Raw genomic sequence first — 16,505 nt, 5'->3', positions numbered from 1 at the left:
CTCCATCACAAGACCATCAGAACTGGCCTGAATCATCTCATTGTTGAAGAGAGCCATGTCCGTCAGAATTGATGATCATGGTTCTAGAGCTGGAAGAGGCCTTTGAGGTCAAGTCCAACATCCCCAATTTTACAGATGAGGAAAATGAGACCCAAAGCTATTAGATAATCAAACTAGTCTTCTTCTCAATGCTTGTGATATCCCCTCTCCAGGAATTCCCCAGAGACCTTCACTCAACTTCCAGAAGTCATAGTTTTAGCCTTTCTTTCATAGAATCACAGAATGTCAAAGCTGGAAGGGATCTCAGGAGCTCACATTGTTTCCTCTCTGTTTTATTAATGAGGAAACTGAAACTAGAGAGGAAGAATGGGTTACCTAAGATATCACCGTGAGAGAAAGCAATTAACAAGCATTTATTAAATGTTTCCCATAGTCCCAGCCATTGTTATACACTGGTTACAAAGACCAAAATGAAACAGAGGATGCTCTCACAGAGCTTGCATTCTATCAGGAAAAGTAACATGTGTCAAAATAAGCATATACAAAATAAGTACAATGTAATGTTTTGGAGGAAACTAGTAGCTACAGGAACCAAGAAAAATCTCATGTAGAAGGGGGAGGCTGAATTGAATTTTGGTGAAAACTAGGATTCTAAGACATGGGAATGAGGAGGGAGTGCATTAGAGGCATGGGGAACAGCTGGTGCAAAGGCACTGAGGTGGGAGATGAGGTGAGTGAAGGCTAGTATGGCTGGAGCACAGAATACATGACCAGAATAATGTGGAATAAGGCTATAAAAGTAGGTTAGGGCCGCTAGGTGGTGCCATAGTGCACAGTGCTGGGAATCATCTTCCTGAGTTCAAATCCAGCCTCAGACACTGACCCTGAGGCAAGGCACTTAACTCTGTTTGCCTCAGTTTTCTCATATGTAAAATGAGCTGGAGAAAGAAATGACAAATTACTTCAGTATATTTGCCAAGAAAACCCGGAGTGGGGTTATGAAAAGTAAGACATGGAGAGCTGAGTTAAAAAGCTCTCCAAGGCCTCTTTCAGCTATAAATTCTGTGATTCTCCATAAAATGTTAGTGCTAGAAGGAAACTTAGAACATAAAATTCCAGAGTTGGAAATAGATCCTAAGACATAGAATACAGAATATTAGAACTGAAAAGGACCTTAAAAACAAAAATATAGAATGTCAGATTTGCAATGGACCCTAGAAAAAAGAAGATAATGTGTTAAACCCAGAAAACTACAAAATAACAACAAAAGGTAGGTGACTATCAGGTTGTAAAAATGTTTAAATGGCAAACAGACAAGTTTTGTGTTTCATCCTAGAATTAATAGGAAGTCACTGGCATTTAGGGGAATAACATCACCAGATCTATGCTCTAGGAAAATCAACATGGAGGTTGTATGGAAAATGGATGGGAGAGAGGGAGAAACTTGAGTCAGGAAGACTAAGAGGCTTTTGAAATAATCCAGAAGTGATGATGATGACCTGAAACAAGGTGGTTGTGAGGTGTGAGTAGAGATAAAGTGACAGATATGAGAAATGTTGTGGAGGTAAAAATAGCAAGATTTGGCAACTGATCTGGAGAGATAGATGTGGGTGAGGGAGAAGGAGAGGTCAAGAATGACTGGAAGGACATCACTCTCCCATCTTTGACAGAAATAGAAACATTGGGAATTGGAGTATGTTTGGAGAGAAAGATAATGAGATCTATTTGGGATATAGTAAGTTTGAGATGCCTATCAGACGTCTATTTCAAATATGAGGCAGGCCTGAATATGTGGTTAAATGGATTCTCATTAGAGAGTGATCTGCATCACCTGCATTTTTGATTTCCTTCACAAGCTAATTGTACAATATTTCAGAGTCTGATTCTTTTTGTACAGCAAAATAACGTTTTGGTCAGGTATACTTATTGTGTATCTAATTTATATTTTAATATATTTAACATCTACTGGTCATCCTGCCATCTAGGGGAGGGGGTGGGGGGGTAAGAGGTGAAAAATTGGAACAAGAGGTTTGGCAATTGTTAATGCTGTAAAGTTACCCATGTATATATCCTGTAAATAAAAGGCTATTAAATAAGAAAAAAATCATAGGTCTGGTAAAGAAAAGAAAAATGGTAATAAAAAAAAAAAAAGAGAGTGATCTGCATTGAAGTGGTAAAATTAAACCCATGGGAGCTGAATAAGTTACCAAGACGCTAGAAAAGAAAGAAAAGAACCTAGTAGAGAATCTTGGAGAATACCCATAGTAAAGGGCTGTGATTTGAATGATGAGTCAGAAAGGTGCCTGAATCAGAAGTGGTCAAGACAGGTGGGAAGCAATCCAGAGAGAACAGTGTCACAGAAACTCAGAAAGGAGATTTGTCTAGACAGTGAATAGGTAGTCAGCAGTGTTAAAAGGATGCAAGGGAGAGATTAAGAAAGATGAGGACTCTGAAAAAAGTTGTTGCATCTGGCAATTAAAAGATCATTGGTTACTTTGGAGAAAATTTCAATTGAGTGCTGAGGTCAAAATTTAAATTGCAAAGGGTTGAAAAGTGAGAGAAAAGAAAGAGGTCATAAGAGGGGACATTCTGCCCCTTCCATTGGCTTCCTGTGCAATCATAGGCAGGTCATTCCCCATCTCCAAGTCTTGGCTTCCTCATCTGTAAGATAAGTAGGTTGGGCTAGATGGTCTCCAACTATAACTAACTATAAATCTCTGATTACACTGACTTCCCAGGTGCTTGTGGCAGGGAGGTTTATCACAGTACTCCTGGACCCTCACTCATATGACACAGTCGTCTGGGAATCGAGCTCCAAACTGGACTTCCACAAATACGCCATCTTCCTCATGGAGAAGATTTTTGATGTCCAGCTGACCAACTATGATCCTGGTTTGGAGAAAGCCAAGGTGAAACCGTGAGTGTCTGAGGAATGATCATTTAGGGTTTAGAAAAGGGAGAGAATCCTTTTTTCAATTACGCCCCATTCATTATCCCTTGTGTGTTTTTGTATTCTTGTCAACAAGTACATTAGATAGTAGCTGAATGATTGATTACCGTCCCCTCCTCCCAAAAGAGCATTGGACTTGGGGCCAATGATTTGGGTGTGAATCCCAATCTGCCACTTACTGTCAGAAGTCATTTCCCTTTTTTGAACTACAGTTTCTTCATCTGTAAAATGGGGAGAATAATCTCTATTCAGCTTCCCTCTCAGTTAATAGTTCTATTAACTATTATGGGTTATAAATGAGATAATGGATATAAAAGTTCTTTTAAATTAGAAAGCAGCACAAACTAGGCCATGACATTCTTAGGACTGTCATTAGGGGACTCCTGGAGTCAAGTTCAGCCCTCTGATTTCCCTCTCTTCCCCACTTCTCTAGGACCCTGCTTCACAAGAACCTGCAAGCTCTCACTGGTGCCATGTTTAACAACCTTTGCAATATCCTGAAGGATGCAGGGGACATGAGCACAGATTGGCAGGAAACAGGGCTGTTCCAGTTCTCCTACAATGTGATGCTCCGGTAAGTTTTTTCATAATGTATCTCCATCCTTCTTATGGTAGACAAGAGTAACCTGACAGCCTGGACAGTTGAAAATGAGGTTTCTGTTCAAATGAGAGGGTAAATGTAGAAACTTTTTGAAAAGTTGAAGTCCTGACATTTATGTAAGGAATGTACTATCATTTCGTGGAATCTTAGAGCTAAAAGAGACTTTAATAAATCACTTCCTTACTCTCAAGTTCAGTTTTTTATAAAATGAGAGAGCTGAGTTAAAAAGCTCTCCAAGGCCTCTTTCAGCTATAAATTCTGTGATTCTCCATAAAATGTTAGTGCTAGAAGGAAACTTAGAACATAAAATTCCAGAGTTGGAAATAGATCCTAAGACATAAAATACAGAATATTAGAACTGAAAAGGACCTTAAAAACAAAAATATAGAATGTCAGATTTGCAATGGACCCTAGAAAAAAGAAGATAATGTGTTAAACCCAGAAAAGAACCTAGCATAGAAAACATAGATTTTTAGAGGTAGAAAGGACTTTAGAACATTTAAAGTAGAATGTCAGAACTGGAAAGGACCTTAGAACATAGGAAAATGTTTGATTCTGATTTGCCAAAGGACTTTAGAGGTGAATGTTGACCCAGAGTGAGGCCGAAGTTTAGTTCATACTTTTATGTTATCTTGCCAACCAGAGCCGGCTACCTGACACTGTTTGGCACTGAAGGTGATGATCCAGTTAGCCAAGCTCGAGATCGGGCCCACTCTGCAAAAGTTTTCCAGGGTTTCTATCAGCTAGACCAGCTTCTGATGAAACTTGCCCGTAACTCTCTGTCAGGAGGTGAGTACTGTGGAATACCTAAGGTAGGAGAGAGAACTGAACCCCAAGTTGATGAGGAAACAGAGGGGAAAATATTCTTTGTACCCAACAGCTGCTCCCTGAGCAGCCTGGGAAAATTTAGAACTCTGACTACAACTGCCTCTTCCCCTGAGGCTCCAGCCCTCAGGGCAGAGTTCCCTTAGCTTTCTCTCCATCCATCCCCATGATTGTGTCAGTCGGTTTTTCACTGTCCATGAAAACTTTACATGAGGTTCCATGTAGATGAAAGTGAAAGGCACTTGACTAGGCATTGGATCCATGGCGTTGTTGAGTTGTGAATTTGGAAGGGGATTTCCCTCTTTCCCTCCCTCCTTCTCTGAAAACTTTGCTTCTCTGGCAGTGCTCCCCACTATTGGGTATTCCTCTCAGACATATTCCTTGCTCTCTGCTACCTCTTCCAGACCCTTCCTCTGCTGTCATCACTTAACAATCCATCTTCCTTTGAGATTGCCCAGTCCAGATCTTTGTCAGAGTCATTTGCTGATCTCCATGTAATGTCTTCCTCTGAATCTTAACATACTTACAAGTCTGGATTAAACATATATGAAGATGAACCTTGGAACACCTAAGCTTTTCAGTTCATCCATCTTCAACTGTGAATTTCAGCTTTACTCTTTGAACTCGGCCATCTCTAAGATCAAGCCCTTAATCTTACCATCTCCTAATCCATAACTGAATTTTCTCAATTAACAAACTCCTACCTTTTCATGCCTTTCTCATTTGTCCTACCCTACATCCATTCTGCATCTTCACCACTTCACCTCCACTTCTCTAACTCCCCTTGTTCCCAGTCCTTCACCATGACTCTGGCTTACTCCCTTCACACTCTATGGTGAGCCAGTCCAATTAAACACTCTCCTCTATCCTTAGAACATCTATCCCCCAATCCTGTAAGCCTTACCAATCCCTAGCTCTGAGTGTTATCCCTGCCATCTTCCTCCATTCCCACTTATATGTTGCTTTGGGGGCAAAGTCATAACACTGTGCCATCAGGATTCCTTCCAGATTTATGTTACTTAATCTCAGTGGCTTTCCCAGTTCCACAGCAATCCTTTCTGATCTGTGATTGATCCTCTCTTGTGCTTTACACAGTGGTTATTCTAAACCTTCTCTCTGCAAGCTCACTTTGCCATTCTTTAACCCCTCTACAACATTTCCTATATCTATCCCTTTCTTTCCACTCTCACAGACACTACTGTGATTCAGATCTTTATCCCTCTATGCCTGGACTATTGCAGTGGCTTCCTAATTGGTATTCCAACATCCAGTCCTTCCTCCCTGAAATCCATTCCCATGCAGCTTCTGAATTAAAATTCCTAAGGCATAGATTTCACCATATTGCTTCCCTGCTCAAGATACAGACTCTTGGTCTGGCATTTAAAAACCCTCTGTGATCTATCTCCCTCCCACCTACCTCCCAAGTCTATTTTGTGCTAGTTCCCTGTATATTCCCTATTTTATAGACTGACCCTCATGCTACTCTTAAACTTGACTTCTCTTCATTTCTATCTTATAATCAATGTGATTCCATGCAGAGAGTGTAGGACTTAGAGTCAGAAAGATCTGAATTCAAATAGAACCTCAGATACATTTTACCTATGTGATTTAAAGCAAGTCATTTACCCACTCTCAGCCTCAGTTTTCTCATGTGTAAAATGGGAACAATAATAGCACTTACCTCTCAGGATTGTTGTCAAGAAATATTTGTAATATGCTTTATTAACCTTAAAATCCTACTTATCCTCTGTGCATAGGCTTAGACCATCTCTCATACTTCTTTCATATTTACTACTCAGAATCCATATCTTTTCTCATGGCTTACCTTAGATACCATCTGTTACAGAAATTCCTTTTTGATTTTCCTAGGTTTTCATGCTTTTTCCTGTCCTGAATTTTATTTGCATTCTAGCCAGTTGACCTACTTTCTATAGTCAGTACATGACATTTCTTTGTGCCTTTGTATAGGCGGTCCTTCATATTTGGAAATATCTACTAAATATTTCCAACTGCTACTGCTCTCCATTCCCCTCCCCTAATTATTTTGTATTCATTCAGTCTCTATTTCATTTATGCATGTGTATATACATATATGTATATATGTATAAACACATTTTCCCCTGTAAAACATAAGCTCCTTGCAGGCAAGCACTGTCTCATTTATTATTATTATTATTATTAATTTGTGTCTCCATTACCTGACACACAATCTGTTGTTAATTAGTGTATGTTGAATTGAATTGAATTATTTATACATGTGTTATAAACCTTTTGAATATGAACTCCTTGAGAGAAGGGACTGTTTCATTTTTGTCCTTATTTCCTAAGTACCTACTTAAGTACCTGCCTACATATAATAGACACTTTTATAGTTTCTTAAAATAAATTCAATCTGGCTTCCATTTGGAATATGGAAGGAATTCCAACAATGGTCAGCAGGTGGCAATGTTGGGAAAGGTTTTTCTGGTCATTGAGCTATTCGTAGAGCAGGTTATGAGCAGGAAAAAGATGGTTGCAGAGATAGGATTCTAAGAGTCAATTCCTAAATTTTTAGTGTGAGAAATTTATGCTTCAGAAATTGATAAAAGCTATAGAATTGAACTTGATTTATTGTTTGTTGATTATCTAGATTTTAAAAAATGAAGGAAAAAAATGTTAATATATAAAGGACTTGGCATTGTGGGAATGTGATGGAATAAGGCAGGAAATGACCTGGCTCTCCTAAGTTACCCTCAAAAATCCCCCTAAAACAGTGCTTCAAGTTGAACCTTAAAGTGGCAGAAATAATAAAATGGCAGAAGTTGGGGTAAAGCAGTCATTCAGCCTAAGAATACTTAGGAGAGTGTGAGAAGGAAAGACCTAAGTTACTGGGGTGGGAGTTTGACCAAGAGTGAAGTTCAACTATTGCTGCATCAGAAAACAGGAAACCTTAGAGGTAGCTTTGGTGGTTTGAAAACTTTCACTCCATACACAGAGTAGAATCAAGTGACTGACAGTGGAATGTAAGGGCCTTCTGCTGGCACTGGTTGAGGAACTGGGCATGTTAACCCAACCCAGTCCCAAGCTGTGGCTCTGGGAGAAGAGAAGCAGCTATAGTTGATGAGTGCAGTTGCAGAGAGTTGGAGTTCCTGCTGTGGGTCCTAGGAGACAGGAGATTGGTCCTGGTCATTTGCAGGAGACTGCAGTTCCTGGTTTTGGTGCTAGGGCAGACTAATGCTTGCAAGTGCATGGAGGCCAATGGTATGTTTTCAGGACCTCAGGAAATGAAAGCATTTGTAGAGGCGGTGTGGGAGAACTGGTTGTGGCTCAGGAGAGAAGTACTTGGGGATCATAAAACCAAAAAATAAGCCAGAAGAGCAGTGAGCACACCTGATCTTGAATCACAGCACTTTGGAAGGATCAAAAAGTTAACCCCAGATAGAGCTCTGAAAATAGTGCAAGAATTCTGCAGCCTGAAACATTATCCCCCATTCCCCAGGAGCAGAATCAAAACCTAAGATGAAGTTAATAACCAAGAAATAGGCCAGTAAAATAAATAACAGGAAAAGAACATATAGTTACTATGGTGATAGAGAAGATTAGAGCTCAAACATAGAAGAAAACAATAAAGCCAGAACAACCATTTATAAAGCTTCAAAGAAAAATGTAAAAAGGTCACATATCCAAAAGGAATTCATGGGAGAGCTTAAAAAAAACTTTAAAAGTTAATTAAAAGAGGCAGAGGGAAAATTAGAAAAAGAAATAAGAAATTATGAAAAAAACAGCCAATTGGAAAAAAGATCCAAAAAATTTACTGAAGAAAATAACTTCTTAAAAATTAGAATTAGGCATAAAAAGCTAATCATTTCATAAGCCATCAAAAAATAAAAAAACAATATCAGAAGAATAGAAAATAAAGAGAACATGAAATACCTCCTTGGAAAAATAACTGACTTGGAAAACAAATAAAAGAGAGATAATATAAGAACTATTAAACCATCTGAAAGTCATGATCATAAACAGAATCTAGATATTATACTTCAAAAAAATGAATAAAATTGCCATGAAGTTTTGAAACTAAAGGATAAATAATTGGTATTGAAAAAAATCCACATATCACTACCTGAAAGACATACCAAAAAGAAAACTCACATGAAGATTATAGCTAAGTTTCAATGGTCCCAGGTCAAGGAGAAAATATTAAAAGCAACTAGAAACAATTCTAATATTGTGGAGCTACAATTAGAATAATGCAAGATTTAGTAGCTTCTAAATTAAAAGACTGAAAGACATGCAATATAAAATATATCAAAGAGCAAAGGAGCAGGATTTGCAACCAAGAATCACCTACTAAGCAAAATTGAGTGTAATCCTGCAAAAAAAAAAAAATGATTATTTATAGTGAATTAAAGGACTTTTAGACACTTGAGAAAAAGACCAGAACTGAACAGAAATCTGACATTCAAATACAAAAATCAAGAGAAACACAAGAACATAAATATGAAATGCTACATCCTTTAATAAGTTTAAACTATTTACTGTCTTACATGGAAAATAATATTTGTACTTCTTAAGAATGTTAGTCTTATTAGGGTAATTATAAAAATATACATATTTAAAGGACTTGGATTTGAGTTGATTATGATAGAACAATCCTAAAAAAATAAAATTGGATTGGGAGAGTTAAAATGGACCAAATTATTTTGTACCAAAAAAGTGTGAATGGAAAAGGTTTTGTTTGTTTGTTTGTTTGTTTGTTTAAATGTTATTTATTTATTAATAACTTTTTATTGACAGAACCCATGCCAGGGTAATTTTTTACAATATTATCCCTTACACTCACTTCTGTTCTGATTTTTCCCCTCCCTCCCTCCACCCCCTCCCCCAGATGGCAAGCAGTCCTATACATGTTAAATATGTCACAGCATATCTTAGATACAATATATGTGTGCAGAACCAAACAGTTCTCTTGTTGAACAGGGAGAATTGGATTCAGAAGGTAGAAATAACCCGGGAAGAGAAACAAAAATGCAAACAGTTTACATTCATTTCCCAGTGTTCCTTCTTTGGGTGTAGCTGCTTCAGTCCATCATTGATCAATTGAAACTGAGTTAGATCTCTTTGTTAAAGAAATCCACTTCCATCAGAATACATTCTCATACAGTATTGTTGTTGAAGTATATAATGATCTTCTGGTTCTGCTCATTTCACTCAGCATCAGTTTATGTAAGTCTCTCCAAGCCTCTCTGTATTGATCCTGCTGGTCATTTCTTACAGAACAATAACATTCCATAACATTTATATACCACAATTTACCCAACCATTCTGAATGGAAAAGTTTTCACATTGGAGGAAAGGATGGGGTAGAGAGCAGGAAGCATAGGAACCTTATTCTCATTGGAATTGGGTTGAAGAGGAAGTAACATATACATGTAGTTGGATTACGCATCTTAACTTATAGAGAAATAGGAGAGCATGGGGATAGGATAAGAAAAGGACTCTTAGAAAAATGTGCAAATAAGAGAGAAAGTGATCAGGAGTAAACTAGATTTCTGAGGAGGGATGAGATAAGGAGGACAGAGAAAGCTAGGGAGATAAGGGGGATAAACAACAGTGGAGAAAATAGAATAGAAGGAAACAACAACACATAATTAAAATTTTGAATGTTAATAGGATGAATTCACCCATAAAAATAAAAACAGATAGTAGAATGTATCAAAATCCAGAACCAACAGTATATTGTTTACAAGAAACATACCATAAAGTGAGAGACCCACAGAATAAAAATAAAAGGCTGACAACAAACAACAAAATGAGATAAGCAGGGAAACTATAAAAGGTATAGCTAAATGAATTGATTTCAATAGCAATAATATATTCATCATATGTTATATTTTTAACATTTGATGAATGTTATAAATCAAATATAAATTTATAGCACCTAAATTTATAAAGGAAAAGATAAATGAATTACAGATGGAAATAGATAGCAAAACCAGAATAGTGGAAGACTTCAATTTTTGCCTCTCAAAACCAGGTAACCAAAAAATAAGAAGTCAAGGAGATTTTTTAAAAAGGCTTAGATAAGCTAGATGTGATAGATTTCAGGAGAGGACTGAATAGGAATAGAAAAGAATATACTTTTTTTTCCAATAATACATGCCACCCTTACAAAAATTAACCCTATATTAGGGAATAAAAACTTTAAAGTTAAATGCAGAAAAACAAATATTAATTGCATTCTTTCCAGGTCATATTAGAATAAAAATTATATTTACTAAAGGACTATGGAAACAAAGATTAAAAATTAACTGAATCCTAGATAATCTAATCTTAAAGAATGAATGGATCAAAGAACAAATTACAGAAACAAAAAACTTTATGAAAGAGAATGATAATGAGACAATATACCAAAACTTATAAAATGTAGCAGAAGCGATAGAAAAATTTGTCTTTAAATGCTTCAGATCAATGAATTGGATAGGCAATTTGAAAAGTCAATTAAAAAATAGAAAAAGAACAAATTAAAAATCCCCAATTAAGCACCAAATTGGAAATCCTGAAAATTAAAGGTGAGATGAATACAATTGAATGTAAGAAAAACATTTAGTTAATAAATAAAACTAGGAGCTAGTTTTATGGAGTGGGGGAATCACTAAAATAGATAAATCAATAGTTAATATGATTTTTAAAAGAGAGAAGAAAACTAAATCATTAGTATCAAGAATGAAGAGGGTGAATATACCACTATTGAAGATGAAATTAAAGTAATTATTAGTTATTTTGCCCAATTATGTGCCGATAAAATTAGCAATCTAAGTGAAATGGAAGGATACAAAAACATAAGCTTTCTAGGTTAACAGAAGAAGAAATAGAATATCTAAATAAACTTATTTTAGAAAAAAAGAAATTGAACAGGCTATAAACTTCCTAAGAAAAAAGCACCAAGGTGAGATGGATCTATAACTGAAGTGATCAAACATTTAAAAATCAGCTAATTCCAGTATTAAATAAGTTATTTTTATAGTCTCACCAAATTCCTATTGTGAAACAAGTATGGTGCTGATACCTACCAGAAAGAGTAAAATCAGAGAAAAATAATTACAGGTCACTTTCACTAATGAATATTGATACAAAAGTTCTATACAAAATACTAGCTGAAAGACTATAGTAATATATCACAAGATTATACTTTATGATCAAGTGAGATTTATACCAAGCATATAAGGCTAATTCAATATAAGAAAAAAAAAACTGTTAACTTAATTGGTTATGTCAATAACAAAATCAACAGAAAATCATATTATTATTTCAATAAATGCAGAAAAAACTTTTTAACAGAAATACAATACTCATTCTTATTAGAAAACACTTGAAAGCATAGATATGAATAGATTTTTCTTTAAAATAAGAAGCACCTACCTAGAATCATCATTAAGCTTTATTTATAATGGGAATAAGCTGGAAGCCTTTCTAGTAAAATCAAAAGTGAAGGAAGAATACCCATTATCACCATTATTATCCAATACTATACTATAAATGCTAACAATAGTAATGAGAAGAATATAGAATAGAAGGAATCAGAATGGGTAATAATGACATAATACTATCTTTTTTGCTTATGATATTTGGAAAATCCTAGACCCTAATGAAAAAAATTAATTTAAAATTTGAGAATTTTAGCAAGATAGCAGTATAAAAAATAAACCTACATAAATTATCAGCATTTCTATATGTTATCATCAAAGCCTGAAAAAAGATAGTCAAAAGATATTTCATTTAAAATTACTATAGACAATATAAAGTATCTGGGAGTACTCTACCAAGACAAACCCAGAAATTACATAAATAAAATTATAAGACACTTTTTAAATAAATAAACTCAGATATAAATAATTGAAGAAATATTAATTGTTCATGGGTGGATTGAGCCAACATAATAAGAATGACAGTTCTACTTAAACTAATTTATTTATTAAGTGCCACCCTAATTAAACTATCAAAATTTATTTTATTGAACTACAAAAAGTAATAGCAAAATTAAATTTGGAAAAACAAAAAAAAGTCAAGAATATCAAAGAAATTAATTTTTAAAATGCAAAATGAGGTCAAGCAGTACCAGATCATAAACTATATTATAAACGAGTACTGACTCAAGTACTGACTAAGAAACAGAATGGATAGAATGGTGGTTTAGTGGAACAGAGTAGGTATCTATATATGATTGATAATGCTTTGATAAATGCAAAGGTCTAAGCTTTGGGGATAAGTATTCACTATTTGGAAAAAAATTTTCTGGGACAGCTAGAAAGCAGTTTGTTAGAAGCTAGGCATAGATCAGTATCTTACTTCATTTACCAAGATAAGGTCAAAATGGATCTATGACCTTGATATAAGAGAAGGTATAGTAAGTTACTTAGAGAAGCATGGAACAAATTACCTATCAGATTTGTAGATAAGAGAAGAATTTATGAATAAACAAGATATAGAGAATGTTATAGATTGTAAAGTGGATAATTTTCATTACATTAAATTAAAAAAAATTTGTACAAATAAAATTAATACAACCAAAGATTGGAAAGAAAGAAGAAAATTGCAGGGGGTAGGTAGAATTCTTATAGACAAATTTCTTGGATAAAAAGCCTTATATCACAAATATATAGAGAACTGAGTCAAATTTATAAGAACATGAGCAATTCCCCAATTGATGTGGTTAAAGGATATAAATAAAGCACAAACAGTTTTCAAAAGAAATCAAAGTTAAATGTAGTTATATGAAAAAGTGCTTTAACTCATTATTTGTTAGGAAAATGCAAATGAACTCTGAGATACCATTTCATACTTACCAGATTGGCTAAAATGTTAGAAAAGAAAAAAAATGACAAATACTAGAGGAACCGTGGAGAAATTGGGACATTAATACACTGTCAATGGAATTGTGTGATCTGATCCAACCATTTTGGAGATCAATTTGAAATTATGCCTAAAGAGTTTAAAAACTGTTTATACTTTTTACCCCAGAAATACGATTATTAGGTCTGTTTTCCAAGGTGATCAGGGAAAAATGGAAAAACAAAACTTTTATGTTCCAAAATATTGCTAGAAGCTTTCTTTGTGGTGCAGAGAATTGAAAATGTAGGGGATACCCATCAATTGGGGAATGGTTGCACAAGTTGTGATATATGATTATGATGGAATATTACTGTGTTGTAAGAAATGATCAATAGATTGGTTTTAGAAAAATAAGCAAAGACTTTTATGAAATATTGCAGAATGACATAAATAGAACCAAGAAAGCATATATATGCATATATATGAATAAAATTATAAAACACTTTTAAAATAAATAAAGTCAGATTTAAGTCATTGAAGAAACATTAATTGTTCATGAATAGGTTGAGCCAACGTAATAAGAATGACAATTCTACCTAAACTAATTTACTTATTGAGTGCCACCCCAATTAAACTATCAAAATTTGTTTTATTGAGCTACAAAAAAGTAATAGCAAAATTAAATTTGGAAAAACAAAAAGTTAAGAATATCAAATAAATTAATTTTTAAAATGCAAAATGAATCTAGCACATATGATATACATATATCATATGATAATATATTATTATTATAATTTATAATGTATTACAGTAGTATTGTTGGAAGAGTAACTGTGAATGATTAAGCTATTTTGAATAACATGATCATTCATGTCAGTTGTGAAGGACTGATGAAGGAAAATGCTATCCATCTCCAGAAAAAGACTGTTGTATGGAAGTATTTATTGTATGATTCCTCCCCACCCACCTTCCTATGTATGTGTGTATATATATGCACATGTGTATGTGTGTGCATACACATCTCTGTGTATATACATACATGTATTGCATTTGCACACACATGTGTGCATCTGTGTGTAAGTATATATAAATACTATCTATCTATACTCATACATACATATTATAAAATATATATTTTATATATTTCTAATGTGGGTTTGAGAAGGAAGAAGGCAGAGAGAAAACTCAGAATTCAAAATGTAACAAATAAGTTAATTTTTAAAATTTTAAAATAATGCAGATTAAACTTAAAATATCTTGTGTATTTTTTTTAAGGAGAGTCAGTTGTTAAACATTTACCAGTTTACTGCTAAATGTTTGAGACCATCTTATCCAACCATCTTATTTGACAGATAAGAAAACTGAGGCTTGGAGAAGTAAAATAATTTGCCTGAATTCAAATAGTTAATTACTGTCAGAGTTAGGGCATGAAACCAAGTCTCTTGGTTCCTTTTCTTTTCTTTTCTTTCCTTTTCTTTTTTTCCCAACATGCAGCAAAAACTTTTATTATCATTTGGCTCAGCTGTTACTAAACCTGTTAATTTCAAAATATAATATTAGGATCTTTAAAAAGCTATAATTGAAAACACTGCTGTTATTGGCAAGTTATGCTTTTATAATACAATTAACAATTAAGAGCCACCTCTAAAAGGCAGGATCAGATGGAGGATAGATTCTTTCTGGATGTTGTGGTCAGTTAGGGTGTGGCCATCTTCCAGCCAGTTACCTGCAAATCCGAGCCTCTCTCTGCTGGCCAGGAGGGATGCCCTCTTTGTCTGGATTTTGGTCTTTACATTCCCAAGTATCTCTAGGCTCTCTCCCCTGTGATGGTCCTGCCTACCAGGGGCTTCACAAAGTTCTGCAGACCACCTTCAAGATGCAGGACCACTGGATGCCGTTGCTAGATGGGATGCAGTTATCCTTTAGCTGCTTGCTTGCAGACATGAGCCTCTGCTGGTCAGGAGGCAAGAGATGAGCTGTTGTGTCTGGGAAGTAGGAAGTAAGCTGGTTTGTCTGGAATACTAAGTGTGTGAGAATAAATAATGGGAAATCATCTGGAGAGATAGATGATTCCAAATTGTGAGCAGGTTTAAATGCCAGAGGAGTTTGTATTTTATTCCAGAACAATAGAAAGGTATTCAGGTCTCTTGAACAGGCCAGCAACATGGTCAGTTTATTGTTGTTTGTACTTTGTTCTCAAAGAGATCCATGACATCAGGGAGGAGATGCCATGACCTGCAAGTGAGTTGGATTTAAGTGAGGGAGGGCTGGGCAAGGTCACCTACCTCCCTTTTTCCTCCAGAGCCACGTGAGTCTAGTGGAAAGATACAGCTCAGGATGGCCCTGGATGCAATGGGAAACCGTAGCCTTTTTAAGCTAAGTTCTTCAACAGGTCTCAGTTTGACTAAGGTATGTGCTCTAGCACTCTCAACTTGGCAGCAACAAAAAGAATGGATTGGAGAAGGGAGAGGTTGTGGTCAGGGTTCCCGATCCAGGCCACTGAACTAGTCCTTTCTCTCCCTGAGTCCTGGTCTGACCCTCATGGGCCTCCTGAAGCCAGACCCCAGGCCTCAGAGCCAGGTACCATGAAGGCAGTCTTCCTAACATGGGGAACTGCTTTGACTAGGGAAGTGGAAGTCCTAGGCCAGGAGGCCCCTTTAACAACCCTACAAATATCTCCTTCCCCCCGTGTGCCAGGAAAGGCTGGGTACAGGCCCTGACTCTGTGACATGTTCCTTGCAGAGGAGAAGAAAAAAGCGTCCCTGATAAAAGCCCATCTTTGGAAGCTTCTTTCCCCACAAAGCCTGGTCGGCAGGGCCCACAGAAGTGCCTGGCTGGACAGCTACCAGCAGTATCTGGAGGAACTGGGAGCTGGGGAGGAGATGCAGGCTAGGGCCATGTTGCTTCAACTCTGGGCCACTCAGGTGAGTTTGTTCACACGTATGAACACTCCAACAACAGATCATTGAATATTTGTTAGACATCTCCTACATGCCTGATAATGTGCTAGTCTGGGGTACAAGTACAAAGGATCCCTGCTTTTAATAAGTTACATTCTTTTTTCCCTTTAAAAAAAAATTAAAACTTTTTATTTTCAAAACATATGCATGGATAATTTTCAACCTTGCAAAACCTTGTGTTCCAAATTTTTTTTCCCCTCTCTTCCCTCTCCCCCTCCCCTATACAGCAAGTAAGCCAATATATATTAAACATGTGCAATAATGAGTTACATTCTAATGGGGAAGGTAAGTCAGAAATATAGATAAAATCTACATGAAATATGTGTGAAATAGCTAAATTTAGGATAATTTGGGAGGG

General features: G+C 35.8%; 1 protein-coding gene across 1 annotated transcript in view; it reads left to right on the top strand.

The window, feature by feature from the left end:
* Positions 1-16,505, top strand: part of PTGIS (prostaglandin I2 synthase) — a 51,308-nt gene that overhangs the window by 10,871 nt on the left and 23,932 nt on the right. The window contains exons 3-6 of the mRNA XM_003757707.4: positions 2,739-2,917; positions 3,384-3,524; positions 4,195-4,340; positions 15,930-16,111. Of these exons, the coding sequence (XP_003757755.1) occupies positions 2,739-2,917; positions 3,384-3,524; positions 4,195-4,340; positions 15,930-16,111 (648 nt within the window). The remainder of the gene's footprint in view (positions 1-2,738; positions 2,918-3,383; positions 3,525-4,194; positions 4,341-15,929; positions 16,112-16,505) is intronic.

The sequence above is a fragment of the Sarcophilus harrisii genome, chromosome 2 (genome assembly GCF_902635505.1).
Source record: "Sarcophilus harrisii chromosome 2, mSarHar1.11, whole genome shotgun sequence".
In the NCBI taxonomy this organism is placed as follows: Eukaryota; Metazoa; Chordata; class Mammalia; order Dasyuromorphia; family Dasyuridae; genus Sarcophilus; species Sarcophilus harrisii.
Note: the sequence above shows the minus strand (reverse complement) of the source record. Positions and strands in the feature narration are given on the sequence as shown.